At 40.1% G+C, this 20361-nt stretch overlaps 1 protein-coding gene across 1 annotated transcript in view; it reads left to right on the plus strand.

Moving 5' to 3' along the window:
- LOC128657197 (oocyte zinc finger protein XlCOF6.1-like) overlaps window positions 1–20361 on the plus strand; it is an 89609-nt gene that overhangs the window by 18120 nt on the left and 51128 nt on the right. Inside the window, exons 3-5 of the mRNA XM_053711449.1 lie at window positions 4780–4887; window positions 7639–7743; window positions 10158–10262. Coding sequence (XP_053567424.1) covers window positions 4780–4887; window positions 7639–7743; window positions 10158–10262 — 318 coding nt within the window. The remainder of the gene's footprint in view (window positions 1–4779; window positions 4888–7638; window positions 7744–10157; window positions 10263–20361) is intronic.

Raw genomic sequence — 20361 nt, forward strand, 5'->3', positions numbered from 1 at the left:
GTTATTCTAACAAAAATTGTGCAGGAAAGGTACACTGCATTAGGCATGTAACAATGCTGGCTTTATGTGTTTGGCATCCTGCAGCATGGCTTACGTATTATGTGTTTGGTATAAACCAGTGATGGCTATCCTTGGCGCCCCAGATGTTTTGGGACTACATTTCCCATTATGCTTAGGCACTCTGCAGTCTACTTGAGCATCATGGGAAATGCAGTTCCGAAACTTCATGGGTGCCAAGGTTAGCTTTCATTGGTATAGACTATGAATTGGGAGGAGTTTGCAAGCGGTGAGCTTTCTCCAGCAAGTCTCACATAGATTCTGTGCCACTGTGTATAACAATATTACATTGTGATGCTCTATGAACTACAAACATGCTTTTGCTGCTATTTGTTCAGGGTTTGGTCTGACCTATAGGTGGCAACCCTACTTGACTCTCTTCCTGGCGCAAACACCTGCTTATCCTTTGTATTGTGAATATCTCAAAGCACAAAACAAGGTTTGCTTGACAATCTTTATTATATCAATTATGTAAAACCTCACAGCACACTGTTTAATAACTCACTTTAACCAATAAGGAGAATTCCTATAGGTGAATCAAGGAGTTAAAAACATACAAACTAACTGCACTAGTCAAAGCTCCTGGTTTATTTCGACCCATAGTTGTCCCCAACTTACACTTAAAGGGACAGTATACACCAATTTCATATAACTGCATGTAATAGACACTACTATAAAGAATAATATGCACAGATACTTATATAAAAAGCCAGTATAAAACCGTTTAAAAACGTACTTAGAAGCTCCCAGTTTAGCTCTGTTAAAAAGATCAGCTGGAATACCCACTGCAAGTGGTTCTATATCAATAAAAGCAGACACTTCCCCCCTCCCCCTTCCTCTGCATATGAAAAGACCCTTTACACAAACAGGAGCAAGCTGGAGTAGGTAGACATCAGTATTCTCCTAAAACTTTCAAGCTTGGTTAGGAGTCTGAAAATCAGCGCAATGTTTTTTTAAAAATAAGCAAAACTATACTTAAAAAAAAAAAAAAAAAAAAAGCTGTATAGGCTGTATAAATGGATCATCTGCAAAACATTTATGCAAAGAAAAAGCTAGTGTAAAATGTCCCTTTAAGGTGGATTTTTTTTAGTTGTGCTACTGTTCCTAATTCTTTGTTAGAATGTTTTAACTAAAATTTAATGTGTGCCAATTTCATTTCCAAATTTAAAGTAAAACGATATTACTCATTGTTATAAGTTTAATGAATTTAGTGGTGCCAAGGTTATCTATATTATTTTGTGCAAAACAATAAACTACAAGTGGCGCGGTAAACTTCGCTAGAGTTAAGTATTTTGCGCTAGTCGGGTTGTGCTCGTATTAAAAGTAAAAAAAAATGTATTTTTGCAAGCGTTACCCGAATAGCACATAAATCCTAACGCAAACGTGATCGCATTTTTCCATTCCTAATAGAAGTCAATGGAGAAAATAAAATTGTTGGAAAACACCCATCACAAAAACAACATAGCATAATTGCATTAGTATATAGAAAATATTTACAATAGTTACATAGTTAACCCCTTAACGACCAAGGACGTACAGGGTACATCCTACAAAAAATGTCACTTAGTGACCAAGGACCTACCCTGTACGTCGTCAGGGTTTTAAAGCACTGGAAGCGATCATGATTTTAGGGTATTGCAGTGATGCCTCGATGACTCTGTGGCCCTCTCTGCATCGGCAAGCATGGTGCCGATCGTTGGTAGGTGGGAGCAGCTGCAGGGAGGTGGGGGGGCGGCCCATGATGGTGCTTGTTTCTGATCCATTTGTCTTTGAGCACTCGAGGAGGCGGGGGTCGGGGCACGGGAGAGCGCGCACATGTGCGCGGCTGCGCGCACACGAACATAACCATTTTTAGCAGTAGGGAAACGTTTCAGTTTAGAATAGGGAAAGGGATCCAGGAGGGGCAAATAATGGTTTGGAAAGCGATCTGGGAAGGGGAGGGGGGTAGGGTATTGAGGGGGGGGGGAAGCTACACTACGGAAAATGTAGATTTCATATTTATTTTAATAAAATTGCACATTTGTAAGTAAAATGGGTACTGGCAGACAGCTTCCAGTACCAAAGATGGCGGCCATTAGGTCGAGTGGGGAGGCTGAGACAGCTGTATGGGGAGGGGGGATCAGGGAGGTTGGGGGGGGTAATGGGGGATCCTACACTTAAAATATATATATTTAAAAAAAAAAAAAAAAGCACCTTTATTTTTATACTGGCAGACTTTCTGCCAGCACTTAAGATGGCGGTGACAATTGTGCGGTGGGGGAGGGAAGGGAGCTGTTTGAGGGGGGTCAGGGGGTGGGATGTGTCAGGTGGGAGGCTGATCTTTACACTAAAGCTAAAATTAACCCTACAAGGTACCTAATTAACCCCTTAACTGCTGGGCATAATGCTCGTGTAGTGCGCAGCAGCATTTTGCAAATTACCAAAAAGCAATGCCAAAGCCATATATATATATATATATATATATATATATATATATATATATATATATATATATATATATATATATATGATAGAGAGTGTTTTTTCTAATAGCGCTTGCAGAAGATGTTCCTCACAGGCAAGAAATGGGAGAGAGGAAAACAAAAATGGGAAATTTTCCCAGATGAATGCGGGTAATGAAAGGTGACAAGCATGTGGCTGCACCTCACTGACGAGGCCCATAGGAGGCCGAAACGATCGTCTTTATTATTGTCTTTTAATCACCTTTCATTACCCGCATTCATCTGGGAAAATTTCCCATTTTTGTTTTCCTCTCTCCCATTTCTTGCCTGTGAGGAACATCTTCTGCAAGCGCTATTAGAAAAAACACTCTCTATCACAAGTCTCACAATTTTAGTCTGATTCAGGAGGAATTAGACAACACTAATAGCAGCAGGCACTGGACATCCTCTAAGGGCATTTAACTACTACACTACTATTACTCTTGTTGTGGCGCAACTACCTAAAACCCTCACCCTACATATATATATATATATATATATATATATATATATATATATATATATATATGCTTTTTCTGAATAAAGGGGATCCTATAGAAGAATTTACAACCACCTGTGCCATGATTGCACTAACTGTTTGTAAATAATTTCAGTGAGAAACCTAAAATTGGGAAAAAGTTAAACTATTTTTTTTATTTGATCACATTTGGCGGTGAAATGGTGGCATGAAATATACCAAAATGGGCTTATATCAATACTTTGGGTTGTCTTCTAAAAAAAATATATACATGTGAAGGGATATTCAGGGATTCCTGACAGATATCAGTGTTACAACGTAACTATCGCTAATTTTGAAAAAAAATGGTTTGGAAATAGCAAAGTGCTACTTGTACTTATTGCCCTATAACTTGCAAAAAAAGCAAAGAACATGTAAACATTGGGTATTTCTAAACTCAGGACAAAATTTAAAAACTATTTAGCATTAGTGTTTTTTGGTGATTGTAGATGTGCAACATATTTTGGGAGTCAAAGTTAGAAAAAGTGTGTTTTTTTCCATTTTTTCCTCATATTTTATAATTTTTTATAGTAAATTATAAGATATGATGAAAATAATGGTATCTTTAGAAAGTCCATTTAATGGCGAGAAAAACTGTATATAATATGTGTGGGTGCAGTAAATGAGTAAGAGAAAAGTTACAGCTAAACACAAACACAGCAGAAATGTAAAAATAGCCTTGGTCCCAAACGGTCAGAAAATGGAAAAGTGCTGTGGTCCTTAAGGGGTTAAAGAGACAGTTTAGTCAAAAATAAACTTTTATGATTCAGATAGGGCATGTAATTTTAAATAACTTTCCACTTTACTTTTTATCACCAATTTAGCTTTGTACTCTTGGTATTCTTAGTTGAAGGCTAAACCTAGGAGGTTCATCTGCTAATTTCTTAGACCTTGATGGCCGCCTCTTATCTGAATGCATTTTGACAGTTTTCGCCACTAGAGGGTGTTAGTTCACGTGTGCCATATAGATAAAATTGTGCTCACGAAGATGGATTTCCCTAGGAGTCAGCACTGATTGGCTAAAATGCAAGTCTGTCAAAAGAACTGAAATAAGGGGGCAGTTTGCAGAGGCTTAGATACAAGGTAATCACAGAAGTAAAAGGTGTATTAATATAACTGTGTTGGTTATGCAAATCTGGAGAATAGGTAATAAAGGGATTATCTATCTTTAAAAACAATAACAATTCTGGTATAGACTGTCCCTTAAAAATCTTTATTAAAATGAATATTGCATACCTATGTTTTTTTCATGTACTTAATGGCAAAGGGCTCTAATGGACTTATATACACTGTTTATGTCTATATGTGTGTACAAATATATTTGTGTTTATAGGTGTATATATGTATGTATATATACATATACAGTGTATATCTATGTATATCTTGTAATGTTTTTTTTAAGTGCTTTGTGCAACTTTTTTGTTTCGGAAAACAGTTAACCACAGCTCTGAGATCACGGTAAAGATTGTAGCGTAAATCGCTATTTCGCTCAACTTGTAATACAAGAGCAATGGAAAGGGACGCAAACGATTGCGATAACGCTAGCACAATCGTTTTGCCTCACTTGTAATCAAGCCCAATATCTTTAATCCTTATTGTTTAACAATATATAAAACAAAGGGAGGAAGGAAAAGAGTGTTATCTTTAGGTACAAGCTCCTGTTATATAAGTTTATGTTACAACCTGTACTGTGCTCTATCAGGTAACTTCCTGCTGTAATTACAGGGCGTCTAGAGGAAAACCCAGGCACTGGGCTATTAAATGTGAAGGAAGAGGATGAGACAGATGACATGAATAGTCATCAGACTGAAATACATTGCTCCCTCCCTGCCGGTGAGTAGTAATACGTGAGAGTCTGCCGGGGCTGTGCACACAGTTACTTACTGCTCTCCCTCCCTCAAAGCAAAGTGTGGAAAACAGCACCAACAGATATGTGGCTTGTGGGGCACGGAACCCAGGATCTGCCTTATCCTGCAAGTACTCCAAGTAGCAAAAAAAGATTTGTTCCAGCCACCAATAGTTAAAAAACCTTTATTTCTTCATATGGGGTCTTTTGACAAACATACAACGTTTCAGACCTGCTATAGGTCCTTAGTCATGTATTGCTCTCCCTCCCTGCCGGTGAGTAGTAATACGTGAGAGTCTGCCGGGGCTGTGCACACAGTTACTTACTGCTCTCCCTCCCTGCCGGTGAGTAGTAATACGTGAGAGTCTGCCGGGGCTGTGCACACAGTTACTTACTGCTCTCCCTCCCTGCCGGTGAGTAGTAATACGTGAGAGTCTGCCGGGGCTGTGCACACAGTTACTTACTGCTCTCCCTCCCTGCCGGTGAGTAGTAATACGTGAGAGTCTGCCTGGGCTGTGCACACAGTTACTTACTGCTCTCCCTCCCTGCCGGTGAGTAGTAATACGTGAGAGTCTGCCGGGGCTGTGCACACAGTTACTTACTGCTCTCCCTCCCTGCCGGTGAGTAGTAATACGTGAGAGTCTGCCGGGGCTGTGCACACAGTTACTTACTGCTCTCCCTCCCTGCCGGTGAGTAGTAATACGTGAGAGTCTGCCGGGGCTGTGCACACAGTTACTTACTGCTCTCCCTCCCTGCCGGTGAGTAGTAATACATGAGAGTCTGCCGGGGCTGTGCACACAGTTACTTACTGCTCTCCCTCCCTGCCGGTGAGTAGTAATACGTGAGAGTCTGCCGGGGCTGTGCACACAGTTACTTACTGCTCTCCCTCCCTGCAGGTGAGTAGTAATACGTGAGAGTCTGCCGGGGCTGTGCACACAGTTACTTACCGCTCTCCCTCCCTGCAGGTGAGTAGTAATACGTGAGAGTCTGCCGGGGCTGTGCACACAGTTACTTACTGCTCTCCCTCCCTGCAGGTGAGTAGTAATACGTGAGAGTCTGCCGGGGCTGTGCACACAGTTACTTACTGCTCTCTCTCCCTGCCGGTGAGTAGTAATACGTGAGAGTCTGCCGGGGCTGTGCACACAGTTACTTACTGCTCTCCCTCCCTGCCAGTGAGTAGTAATACATGAGAGTCTGCCGGGGCTGTGCACACAGTTACTTACTGCTCTCCCTCACTGCCGGTGAGTAGTAATACGTGAGAGTCTTACTGCTCTCCCTTTGTAGTTTACTGTCTGGTTTATAAGTGCAGATAACACAATGAGTTTAACCCTTGTTTAGTTCATGTTGTAGTTTTATACTGGAATATAGTGGATCACAGTCCAGAATAAAGGCCTTAACACCTTGTTTGCTGCCATTCTTTTTTTAGTAACAGATCTGGACTTGTTAATGGGGTAGACAAGACTAGGTACAGTCATTATGTTAGCAAAATATCTATTGTTTTGCAGTATTGTATGTTTTGCCATATTGTATCTAAGCATCTTTCCAGAGACCAATTAGGGCGGATATATATAGCAGGGTCAGGCTTGTAAAGTCTGCCATGTGCTCTTCTAAATTTGATTACTGGAAATCCCACAGGTTTCAGACTTAAAGTTATAGTAAACGCTCTTCTTTTTTTAAAAACAGATGCAGAATGTTAGTGATATATTATATGGAGTTTAATAAATCAGTTGTAATGAAGTTGCGCTATAACTAATTTTTTTATATAGATATAAAATTAAAATTCCTCACGTTCCGCCGCCCACTTTCTGTGAGCCAAAGGTTTAACTTGTTGTCCAATCAGCGCTCTTCCCATATGGCACTATTGTAGCTAGAGCGCTAACTGGACAACAATTCAAACCGTTAGCATTCACTTCAAAATCCAATTTTTCTGTGATTTGAATTTCATATCTATAATAAAAAAGTTAGTTATAACTCATCTTCATCACAACTGATGAATTAAACTCCACATAAAATATCACTAACATTCTGAATCTGATTTTAAAAAGGGGAGAGTTTACCATCACTTTAAATTACAGGAAAAGGAGCAACCTAAGTAATGAAAATATATTGCAACATTTTTGCTACACATAATTAATTTACAATCCACAGTTTTTATTGTTCAGTAAAGTCAAAATTAAACTTTCATGATTCAGACAGAGCTTTCTTTTGCTGTTTTTTTGTTGGAAAGCATAGCTAGTTAGGCTCAAGAGCAGTAATGCCCTACTGGGAGCTAGTTGCTGATTGGCAGCTGCACATATAAGGTTTTTGCTACTGGCTCATCCAGTGTGCTCAGCTAGCTCTCAGTAGCACATTACTGCTCCTTCTATAAAGGATAGCAAGCAAATGAAGCTAATTTGATGATAGAACTATAATGGAAAATTGTTTAAAATTCTATGGTCTATGTAAATCACAAAAGAATAAGGCATTCTTAAAAAAGTCACTCTCACCTTTTATGTTCATTTATTACCTGCAGAAAATCTTTTTATTATGTGTTGCTTACTGTCCCTTTAAGTAAAAAAAGTAAAAGAACAGATGGAAAACCCCAATGTAAGCATGTGTTGTTTTTCTCTATCTGGGAAATACACAAACTGTTTTATAGTAAAGTTATAAAAACTAGATCATGTGATATAAAAACTAGATCATGTGATATAAAAACTAGATCATGTGATATAAAAACTGAATCTGCTTTATTTGTACAGATGCAGATAACGCTGATATAGTGAAAGTTGAAATAACAGAAAATCTGTGTGTGAGACGTCAGCTGGGAACTCTGGATGAGGAAACCAGTGACAGTACCAGCTCAGGTGAGTGTGCACGCATGTTGTGTCTGAGGCATACAAGTTACAAGTGAGAGTGCACGCATGTTGTGTCTGAAGCATACAAGTTACAAGTGAGAGTGCACGCATGTTGTGTCTGAGGCATACAAGTTACAAGTGAGAGTGCACGCATGTTGTGTCTGAGGCATACAAGTTACAAGTGACAGTGCACGCATGTTGTGTCTGAGGCATACAAGTTACAAGTGAGTGTGCACGCATGTTGTGTCTGAGGCATACAAGTTACAAGTGAGTGTGCACGCATGTTGTGTCTGAGGCATACAAGTTACAAGTGAGCGTGCATGCATGTTGTGTCTGAGGCATACAAGATACACGTGAGAGTGCACGCATGTTGTGTCTGAGGCATACAATTTACAAGTGAGTGTGCATGCATGTTGTGTCTGAGGCATACAAGTTACAAGTGAGACTGCATGCATGTTGTGTCTGAGGCATACAAGTTACAAGTGAGAGTGCACGCATGTTGTGTCTGAGGCATACAAGTTACACATGAGAGTGCACGCATGTTGTGTCTGAGGCATACAAGTTACACGTGAGAGTGCATGCATGTTGTGTCTGAGGCATACAAGTTACAAGTGAGAGTGCATGCATGTTGTGTCTGAGGCATACAAGTTACAAGTGAGTGTGCATGCATGTTGTGTCTGAGGCATACAAGTTACAAGTGAGAGTTCACGCATGTTGTGCCTGAGGCATACAAGTTACAAGTGAGAGTGCACGCATGTTGTGTCTGAGGCATACAAGTTACAAGTGAGTGTGCACGCATGTTGTGTCTGAGTCATACAAGTTACAAGTGAGTGTGCACGCATGTTGTGTCTGAGGCATACAAGTTACAAGTGAGAGTGCACGCATGTTGTGTCTGAGGCATACAAGATACACGTGAGAGTGCACGCATGTTGTGTCTGAGGCATACAAGTTACAAGTGAGTGTGCATGCATGTTGTGTCTGAGGCATACAAGTTACAAGTGAGAGTGCACGCATGTTGTGTCTGAGGCATACAAGTTACAAGTGAGAGTGCATGCATGTTGTGCCTAAGGCATACAAGTTACAAGTGAGAGTGCACGCATGTTGTGTCTGAGGCATACAAGATACACGTGAGAGTGCACGCATGTTGTGTCTGAGGCATACAAGTTACAAGTGAGCGTGCATACAAGTTACAAGTGAGTGTGCATACTTGCTGTGTCTGAGGCATACAAGTTACAAGTGAGAGTGTACGCTTGCTGTGCCTAAAATTCCCTTTCAAATAAAAATATGTAAAGTTAGTAACAGACAAGTAAGGTAAAAGGACTAGTTTGTGTATTTGGTGCTATTGTTTGTCTGGGTAATACACAAAAAGCTAGATTATGAGTGGAGCGCTAATTTATCACGCACACGCAAACAGGCAACGTTGCCTGTTCGCTGGCGCGCAATAAATAACAGCCATTACAAGTTTGCAGCAGCTATTAGCGCCCAAAACATTAACTAGAGATCAGACCTCTGTTTAATTTTCTAAAAGTGCCCCAAATGCCCTCAAAATAGAGGGCATTATAGTTTTTATATTTTAAAAAAAATGTAGCATTTTTTTAAAATAAAAAACAACTGCACTAGGAAGTTTTTGGGGTCTAAAGTTGGTGGGAGTGGGGTGTTAAAACAAAAACGGCACAGAAAAGTGCCTTTACATTGCAGTCTATGGGAACTGTGTGTTACCAGTAAATATATATGTATCTGATTTTAAAAAGGGGAGAGTTTACCATCACTTTAAATTACAGGAAAAGGAGCAACCTAAGTAATGAAAATATATTGCAACATTTTTGCTACACATAATTAATTTACAATCCACAGTTTTTATTGTTCAGTAAAGTCAAAATTAAACTTTCATGATTCAGACAGATCTTTCTTTTGCTGTTTTTTTGTTGGAAAGCATAGCTAGTTAGGCTCAAGAGCAGTAATACCCTACTAGGAGCTAGTTGCTGATTGGCAGCTGCACATATAAGGTTTTTGCTACTGGCTCATCCAGTGTGCTCAGCTAGCTCTCAGTAGCACATTACTGCTCCTTCTATAAAGGATAGCAAGCAAATGAAGCTAATTTGATGATAGAACTATAATGGAAAATTGTTTAAAATTCTATGGTCTATGTAAATCACAAAAGAATAAGGCATTCTTAAAAAAGTCACTCTCACCTTTTATGTTCATTTATTACCTGCAGAAAATCTTTTTATTATGTGTTGCTTACTGTCCCTTTAAGTAAAAAAAGTAAAAGAACAGATGGAAAACCCCAATGTAAGCATTTGTTGTTTTTCTCTATCTGGGAAATACACAAACTGTTTTATAGTAAAGTTATAAAAACTAGATCATGTGATATAAAAACTAGATCATGTGATATAAAAACTGAATCTGCTTTATTTGTACAGATGCAGATAACGCTGATATAGTGAAAGTTGAAATAACAGAAAATCTGTGTGTGAGACGTCAGCTGGGAACCCTGGATGAGGAAACCAGTGACAGTACCAGCTCAGGTGAGTGTGCACGCATGTTGTGTCTGAGGCATACAAGTTATAAGTGAGAGTGCACGCATGTTGTGCCTGAGGCATACAAGTTACAAGTGAGAGTGCATGCATGTTGTGTCTGAGGCATACAAGGTACAAGTAAAAGCGCACACATGTTGTGTCTGAGGAATGCAAGTTACAAGTGACAGTGCACGCATGTTGTGTCTGAGGCATACAAGTTACAAGTGAGAGTGCATGCATGTTGTGTCTGAGGCATACAAGTTACAAGTGAGTGTGCATGCATGTTGTGTCTGAGGCATACAAGTTACAAGTGAGAGTGCACGCATGTTGTGCCTGAGGCATACAAGTTACAAGTGAGTGTGCACGCATGTTGTGTCTGAGGCATACAAGTTACAAGTGAGAGTGCACGCATGTTGTGTCTGAGGCATACAAGATACACGTGAGAGTGCACGCATGTTGTGTCTGAGGCATACAAGTTACAAGTGAGTGTGCATGCATGTTGTGTCTGAGGCATACAAGTTACAAGTGAGAGTGCACGCATGTTGTGTCTGAGGCATACAAGTTACAAGTGAGAGTGCATGCATGTTGTGCCTGAGGCATACAAGTTACAAGTGAGAGTGCACGCATGTTGTGTCTGAGGCATACAAGATACACGTGAGAGTGCACGCATGTTGTGTCTGAGTCATACAAGTTACAAGTGAGTGTGCACGCATGTTGTGTCTGAGGCATACAAGTTACAAGTGAGAGTGCACGCATGTTGTGTCTGAGGCATACAAGATACACGTGAGAGTGCACGCATGTTGTGTCTGAGGCATACAATTTACAAGTGAGTGTGCATGCATGTTGTGTCTGAGGCATACAAGTTACAAGTGAGAGTGCACGCATGTTGTGTCTGAGGCATACAAGTTACAAGTGAGAGTGCATGCATGTTGTGCCTGAGGCATACAAGTTACAAGTGAGAGTGCACGCATGTTGTGTCTGAGGCATACAAGATACACGTGAGAGTGCACGCATGTTGCGTCTGAGGCATACAAGTTACAAGTGAGCGTGCATGCATGTTGTGGCTGAGGCATACAAGTTACAAGTGAGTGTGCATACTTGCTGTGTCTGAGGCATACAAGTTACAAGTGAGAGTGCACGCTTGCTGTGTCTAAAATTCCCTTTCAAATAAAAATATGTAAAGTTAGTAACAGACAAGTAAGGTAAAAGGACCAGTTTGTGTATTTGGTGCTATTGTTTGTCTAGGTAATACACAAAAAGCTAGATTATGAGTGGAGCGCTAAATTATCACGCACACGCAAACAGGCAAAGTTGCCTGTTCGCTGGCGCGCAATAAATAACAGCCATTACAAGTTTGTGGTAGCTATTAGTGCCCAAAACATTAACTAGAGATCAGACCTCTGGTTAATTTTCTAAAAGTGCCCCAAATGCCCTCAAAATAGAGGGCATTATAGTTTTTATATTGTAGCATTTTTCTCTTGTTAAGTGTATCCAGTCCATGGATCATCCATTACTTGTGGGATATTCTCCTTCCCAACAGGAAGTTGCAAGAGGATCACCCACAGCAGAGCTGCTATATAGCTCCTCCCCTAACTGCCATATCCAGTCATTCTCTTGCAACTCTCAACAAAGATGGAGGTAGTAAGAGGAGAGTGGTGTATTATAGTTAGTTTTTTTCTTCAATCAAAAGTTTATTATTTTTAAATGGTACCGGAGTGTACTATTTTATCTCAGGCAGCATTTAGAAGAAGAATCTGCCTGCGTTTTCTATGATCGTAGCAGAAGTAACTAAGATCCACTGCCGTTCTCACATATGTCTGAGGAGTGAGGTAACTTCAGAGGGGGAATGGTGTGCAGGTTATCCTGCAATAAGGTATGTGCAGTTTAAATTTCTTTCATGTAATTAGCAAGAGTCCATGAGCTAGTGACGTATGGGATATACATTCCTACCAGGAGGGGCAAAGTTTCCCAAACCTTAAAATGCCTATAAATACACCCCTCACCACACCCACAATTCAGTTTTACAAACTTTGCCTCCTATGGAGGTGGTGAAGTAAGTTTGTGCTAGATTCTACGTTGATATGCGCTCCGCAGCAAGTTGGGGCCCGGTTTTCCTCTCAGCGTGCAGTGAATGTCAGAGGGATGTGAGGAGAGTATTGCCTATTTGAATTCAATGATCTCCTTCTACGGGGTCTATTTCATAGGTTCTCTGTTATCGGTCGTAGAGATTCATCTCTTACCTCCATTTTCAGATTGACGATATACTCTTATATATACCATTACCTCTGCTGATTTTCGTTTCAGTACTGGTTAGGCTTTCTACAAACATGTAGATGAGTGTCCTGGGGTAAGTAAGTCTTATTTTCTGTGACACTCTAAAGCTATGGTTGGGCACTTTTTTTATAAAGTTCTAAATATATGTATTCAAACATTTATTTGCCTTGACTCAGGATGTTCAACATTCCTTTTTTTCAGACAGTCAGTTTCATATTTGGGATAATGCATTTGAATCAATCATTTTTTCTTACCTTAAAAAATTTTGACTTTTTCCCTGTGGGCTGTTAGGCTCGCGGGGGCTGAAAATGCTTCATTTTATTGCGTCATTCTTGGCGCGGACTTTTTTGGCGCAAAAAATCTTTTCTGTTTCCGGCGTCATACGTGTCGCCGGAAGTTGCGTCATTTTTTTGACGTTCTTTTGCGCCAAAAATGTCGGCGTTCCGGATGTGGCGTCATTTTTGGCGCCAGAAGTATTTAGGCGCCAAATAATGTGGGCGTCTTATTTGGCGCTAAAAAAATATGGGCGTCGCTTTTGTCTCCACATTATTTAAGTCTCATTATTTATTGCTTCTGGTTGCTAGAAGCTTGTTCACTGGCTTTTTTTTCCCATTCCTGAAACTGTCATTTAAGGAATTTGTTCAATTTTGCTTTTTATGTTGTTTTTTTCTATTACATATTGCAAGATGTTCCACATTGAAACTGAGTCAGAAGATACTTCAGGAAAATCACTGCCCGGTGCTGGAGCTACCAAGCTAAGTGTATCTGCTATAAATTTTTGGTATCTGTTTCTCCAGCTGTTGTTTGTATTGCATGTCATGACAAACTTATTAATGCAGATAAAATTTCCTTTAGTACTGTTACATTACCTGTTGCTGTTCCGTCAACATCTAATTTTCAGAGTGTTCCTGATAAACATAAGAGATTTTATTTTTTAAATCCATTAAGAAGGCTATGTCTGTTATTTCTCCTTCTAGTTTACATAAAAGTCTTTTAAAACTTCTCTTTTTTCAGATGAATTTTTAAATGAACATCATCATTCTGATACTGATAAGTGGTTCTTCTGGTTCAGAGGTTTCTGTCTCAGAGGTTGATGCTGATAAATCTTTGTATTTGTTCAAGATGGAATTTATTCGTTCTTTATTTAAAGAAGTATTAATTGCATTAGAAATAGAGGATTCTGGTCCTCTTGATACTAAATCTAAACGTTTAAATAAGGTTTTTAAATCTCCTGTAGTTATTCCAGAAGTGTTTAATCTCCCTGATGCTATTTCTGAAGTAATTTCCAGGGAATGGAATAATTTGGGTAATTCTTTTACTCCTTCTGAACGTTTAAGCAATTATATCCTGTGCCATCTGACAGATTAGAGTTTTTTGGGACAAAATCCCTAAGGTTATGGGGCTGTCTCTACTCCTGCTAAATGTGCTACTATTCCTACGGCAGATAGTACTTCATTTAAGGATCCTTTAGATAGGAAAATTGAATCCTTTCTAAGAAAAGTTTACTTATGTTCAGGTAATCTTCTTAGACCTGCTATATTTTTATCGGATGTTGCTGCAGCTTCAACTTTTTGGTTAGAAGCTTTAGCGCAACAAGTAACAGATCATAATTTTATAGCATTATTATTATTCTATAACATGCTAATAATTTTATTGGTGATACCATCTTTTGATATCATTAGAGTTGATGTCAGGTATATGTCTCTAGCTATTTTAGCTAGAAAAGCTTTATGGATTAAACTTGGAATGCTGATATGTCTTCTAAGTCAACTTTGCTTTCCCTTTCTTTCCAGGGTAATAAATTATTATCTCAACTGTTTCTGGAAGGAAGGGAACTTTTTTACCAAAGGATAAAAAATCTAAGGTAAATTTAGATCTAATAATCATTTTTCACAACAAGGAACAAAAGCCTGATCCTTCATCCTCAGGAGCGGTATCAGTTTGGAAACTATTTCCAGTTTGGAATATATCCAAGCCTTATAGAAACCTATAGCCAGCTCCTAAGTACCCATGAAGGTGCGGCCCTTATTCCAGCTCAGCTGGTATGGGGCAGATTACGTTTTCTTCAAAGAAATTTGGATCAATTCCGTTCTCAAGCTCTGGTTTCAGAACATTGTTTCAGAAAGGTACAGAATTGGCTTCAAGTTAAGGCCTCCTGCTAAGAGATTTTTTTCTTTCCCGTGTCCCAGTTAACACAGCAAAGGCTCAGCATTTCTGAAATGTGTTTCAGATCTAGAGTTGGCTGGAGTAATTATGCCAGTTCCAGTTCTGGAACAGGGGCTGGGGTTTTATTTTATCTCTTCATTGTACCAAAGAAGGTCAATTCCTTCAGACCAGTTCCGGATCTATCAATATTGAATCGTTATGTAAGGATACCAACATTCAAGATGGTAACTGTAGGACTATCCTGCCTTTTGTTTAGCAAGGGCATTATATGTCTACAATAGATTTACAGGATGCGTATCTGCATATTCCGATTCATCCAGATCACTTTTAGTGTCTGAGATTCTCTTTTTAGACAAGCATTACCAGTTTTGTGGCTCTACCGTTTGGCCTAGCCTCAGTTCCAAGAATTTTTTTCAAAGGTTCTCGGTGCCCTTCTTTCTGTAATCAGAGAACAGGGTTTTGGTATTTCCTTATTTGGACGATATCTTGGTACTTGCTCAGTCTTCTCATTTTCGAAGAATCTCATACGAATCGACTTGTGTTGTTTCTTCAAGTTCATGGTTGGAGGATCAATTTACCAATCAGTTCATTGATTCCTCAGACAGGGGTAACCTTTTTAGGTTTCTAGATAGATTCAGTGTCTATGACTCTGTCCTTGTCAGACAAGAGAAGTTTAACATTGATCAGCTTGTCAAAACCTTCAGTCACAATCATTCCCTTTGGTAGCCTTATGCATGGAAATTTTAGGTCTTAGGACTGCCGCATCAGATGCGATCTCCTTTGCTCGTTTTCACATGCGACCTCTTCAGCTCTGTATGCTGAACCAATGGTGCAGGGATTACTCAAAGATATCTCAATTAATATCTTTAAACCGATTATACGACAATCTCTGACATGGTGGACAGATCACCATCGTTTAGTTCAGGGGGCTTCTTTGTTCTTCCGACCTGGACTATAATCTCAACAGATGCAAGTCTTACAGGTTGGGGAGCTGTGTGGGGGTATCTGACGGCACAAGGGGTTTGGGAATCTCAGGAGGTGAGATTTCCGATCAATATTTTGGAACTCCGTGCAATTTTCAGAGCTCTTCAGTCTTGGCCTCTTCTGAAGAGAGAGTTGTTCATTTGTTTTCAGATAGACAATGTCACAACTGTGGCATACATCAATCAATTTTGGTTTGGGCGGAATCCAGCTCCTGTCTAATCTCTGCGGTTCATATCCCAGGTATGGACAATTGGAAAGCGGATTATCTCAGTCGCCAAACGTTGCACCTGGGCGAATGGTCTCTTCACCCAGAGGTATTTCCTCAGATTGTTCAAATGTGGGAACTCCCAGAAATAGATCTGATGGCTTCTCATCTAAACAAGAAACTTCCCTGGTATCTGTCCGGATCCCGGGATCCTCGGGCGGAGGCAGTGGATGCATTATCTCTTCCTTACAAGTGTCATCCTGCCTATATCTTTCCGCCTCTAGTTCTTCTTCCAAGGGTATTCTCCAATATTCTAAAGGAATGCTCGTTTGTCCTGCTGGTAGCTCCAGCATGACCTCACAGGTTTTGGTATGCGGATCTTGTCCGGATGGCCTCTTGCCAGCTGTGGACTCTTCCGTTAAGACCAGTCTTTCTGTCTCAAGGTTCTTTTTTCCATCAGGATCTCAAAACCTTAATTTTAAGATATGGAGTTTGAACGCTTGATTCTTGGTCAAAGAGGTTTCTCTGACTCTGTGATTGATACTATGTGACAGGCTCGAAAATCTGTATCTAGAGAGATATATTATAGAGTCTGGAAGACTTATATTTCTTAGTGTCTTTCTCATCTTTTTTCTTGGCATTCTTTTTGAATACCGAGAATTTTACAGTTTCTTCAGGGTGGTTTAGATAAAGGTTTGTCCGCAAGTTCCTTGAAAGACAAATCTCTGCTCTTTCTGTTCTTTTTCACAGAAGGATTGCTAATCTTCCTGATATTCATTGTTTTGTACAACCTTTGGTTCGTATAAAACCTGTCATTAAGTCAATTTCTCCTCCTTGGAGTTTGAATTTGGTTCTGGGGGCTCTTCAAGCTCCTCCTTTTGAACCCATGCATTCTTTGATCGTTATATTACTTTCTTGGAAAGTTGTTTTTTTTGGTCATCTCTTCTGCCAGAAGAGTCTCTGAATTATCTACTCTTTTTTGTGAGTCTCCTTTTCTGATTTTGCATCAGGATAAGGCGGTGCTGCGAACTTCTTTTGAATTTTTTACCTAAGGTTGTGAATTCTAACAACATTAGTAGAGAAATTGTGGTTCCTTCATTATGTCCTAATCCTATGAATTCTAAGGAGAAATCATTGCATTCTTTGGATGCTGTTAGAGCTTTGTAATATTATGTTGAAGCTACTAAGTCTTTCCGAAAGACTTCTAGTCTATTTGTCATCTTTTCCGGTTCTAGAAAAGGCCAGAAAGCTTCTGCCATTTCTTTGGCATCTTGGTTGAAATCTTTATTTCATCATGCCTATGTTGAGTCGGGTAACACTCCGCCTCAAAGGATTACAGCTCATTCTACTAGGTCAGTTTCTACTTCCTGGGCGTTTAGGAATGAAGCTTCGGTTGATCAGATTTGCAAAGCAGCAACTTGGTCCTCTTTGCATACTTTTACTAAATTCTACCATTTTGATGTGTTTTCTTCTTCTGAAGCAGTTTTTGGTAGAAAAGTACTTCAGGCAGTGGTTTCAGTTTGAATCTTCTCCTTATGTTTTTTCATTAAAATTTTATTCTGGGTGTGGATTATTTTCAGCAGGAATTGGCTGTCTTTATTTTATCCCTCCCTCTCTAGTGACTCTTGCGTGGAAAGATCCACATCTTGGGTAATCATTATCCCATACGTCACTAGCTCATGGACTCTTGCTAATTACATGAAAGAAAACATAATTTATGTCAGAACTTACCTGATAAATTTATTTCTTTCATATTAGCAAGAGTCCATGAGGCCCGCCCTTTTTTGTGGTGGTTTTGATTTTTTTGTATAAAGCACAATTATTCCAATTACTTATTTTATATGCTTTCGCACTTTTTTCTTATCACCCCACTTCTTGGCTATTCGTTAAACTGAATTGTGGGTGTGGTGAGGGGTGTATTTATAGGCATTTTAAGGTTTGGGAAACTTTGCCCCTCCTGGTAGGAATGTATATCCCATACGTCACTAGCTCATGGACTCTTGCTAATATGAAAGAAATGAATTTATCAGGTAAGTTCTTACATAAATTATGTTTTTTCTAGGGATGGAATTGCTAGAAAATGCTGCTGATACTGGATTAATGTAAGTTAAGCCTAAATACAGTGATTTAATAGCGACTGGTATCAGGCTTATTACCAGAGATACATACTCTTATAAAAGTGCAATATAAAACGTTTTGCTGGCATGTTTAATCGTTTTTATATATGCTTGGTGATAAAACTTATTGGGGCCTAGTTTTTTTCCACATGGCTGGCTTGATTTTTGCCTAGAAACAGTTTCCTGAGGCTTTCCACTGTTGTAATATGAGTGGGAGGGGCCTATTTTAGCGCTTTTCTGCGCAGCTAAAATTACAAACAGAGACATTCAGCTTTCCTCAGCAGTTCCCTGCATGATACAGGACTTCTCTGAAGGGCTCAAAAGGCTTCAAAAGTCGTGTTTGAGGAAGGTAACAGCCACAGTAGAGCTGTGGCAGTTGTTGTGACTGTTTTAAAAAACGTTTTTTTCATTTGTTATTCCGTTTTTGGTATTAAGGGGTTAATCATCCATTTGCAAGTGGGTGCAATGCTCTGCTAACTTGTTACATACACTGTAAAAATTTCGTTAGTGTAACTGCCTTTTTTCACTGTTATTTAAAATTTTGACAAAATTTGTTTTTCTTAAAGGCGCAGTAACGTTTTTTATATTGCTTGTTAACTTGGTTTAAAGTGTTTACCAAGCTTGCCAGTCTCATTGCTAGTCTGTACAAACATGTCTGATACAGAGGAAACTACTTGTTCATTATGTTTAAAAGCCATGGTGGAGCCCCATAGGAGAATGTGTACTAAATGTATTGATTTCACCTTAAACAGTAAAGATCAGTCTTTATCTATAAAAGAATTGTCACCAGAGGGTTCTGTCGAGGGGGAAGTTATGCCGACTAACTCTCCCCACGTGTCGGACCCTTTGCCTCCCGCTCAAGGGACTCCCGCTAATATGGCGCCAAGTACATCAGGGACGCCCATAGCGATTACTTTGCAGGACATGGCTGCGATCATGGATAATACCCTGTCAGCGGTATTAGCCAGATTGCCTGAATTTAGAGGCAAGCGCGATAGCTCTGGGGTTAGACAAAATACAGAGCGCGTAGATGCTGTAAGAGCCATGTCTGATACTGCGTCACAATATGCAGAAGCTGAGGACGGAGAGCTTCAGTCTGTGGGTGGGAAACCTGATTCAGATATTTCTAATTTTATTTTTTAAGCTTGAGAACCTCCGTGTATTGCTTGGGGAGGTGTTAGCTGCTCTGAATGACTGTGACACAATTGCAGTGCCAGAGAAATTGTGTAGACTGGATAAATACTATGCAGTGCCGGTGTGTACTGATGTTTTTCCAATACCTAAAAGGTTTACAGAAATTATTAATAAGGAGTGGGATAGACCCGGTGTGCCATTTTCCCCCCCTCCTATATTTAGAAAAATGTTTCCAATAGACGCCACTACACGGGACTTATGGCAGACGGTCCCTAAGGTGGAGGGAGCAGTTTCTACTTTAGCAAAGCGTACCACTATCCCGGTTGAGGACAGTTGTGCTTTTTCAGATCCAATGGATAAAAAATTAGAGGGTTACCTTAAGAAAATGTTTATTCAACAAGGTTTTATTTTACAGCCCCTTGCATGCATTGCGTCTGTCACTGCTGCGGCGGCGTTCTGGTTTGAGGCCCTGGAAGAGGCCATCCATACAGCTCCATTGACTGAAATCATTGACAAGCTTAGAACACTTAAGCTAGCTAACTCATTTGTTTCTGATGCCTTTGTTCATTTGACTAAACTAACGGCTAAGAATTCTGGATTCGCCATCCAGGCGCGTAGGACGCTATGGCTTAAATCCTGGTCAGCTGACGTGACTTCAAAGTCTAAATTACTCAACATTCCTTTCAAGGGGCAGACCTTATTCGGGCCTGGTTTGAAAGAAATTATTGCTGACATCACTGGAGGTAAGGGTCATACCCTTCCTCAGGACAGGGCCAAATCAAGGGCCAAACAGTCTAATTTTCGTGCCTTTCGAAATTTCAAGGCAGGTGCAGCATCAACTTCCTCTGCTTCAAAACAAGAAGGAACTTTTGCTCAATCCAAGCAGGCCTGGAAACCTAACCAGTCCTGGAACAAGGGCAAGCAGGCCAGAAAGCCTGCTGCTGCCTCCAAGACAGCATGAAGGAACGGCCCCCTATCCGGCAACGGATCTAGTCGGGGGCAGACTTTCTCTCTTCGCCCAGGCGTGGGCAAGAGATGTTCAGGATCCCTGGGCGTTGGAGATCATATCTCAGAGATATCTTCTGGACTTCAAAGCTTCTCCTCCACAAGGGAGATTTCACCTTTCAAGATTATCTGCAAACCAGATAAAGAAAGAGACATTCTTACGCTGCGTACAAGACCTCCTAGTAATGGGAGTGATCCATCCAGTTCCGCAGACGGAACAAGG

Source organism: Bombina bombina, chromosome 4 (genome assembly GCF_027579735.1).
Source record: "Bombina bombina isolate aBomBom1 chromosome 4, aBomBom1.pri, whole genome shotgun sequence".
Lineage (NCBI taxonomy): Eukaryota > Metazoa > Chordata > Amphibia > Anura > Bombinatoridae > Bombina > Bombina bombina.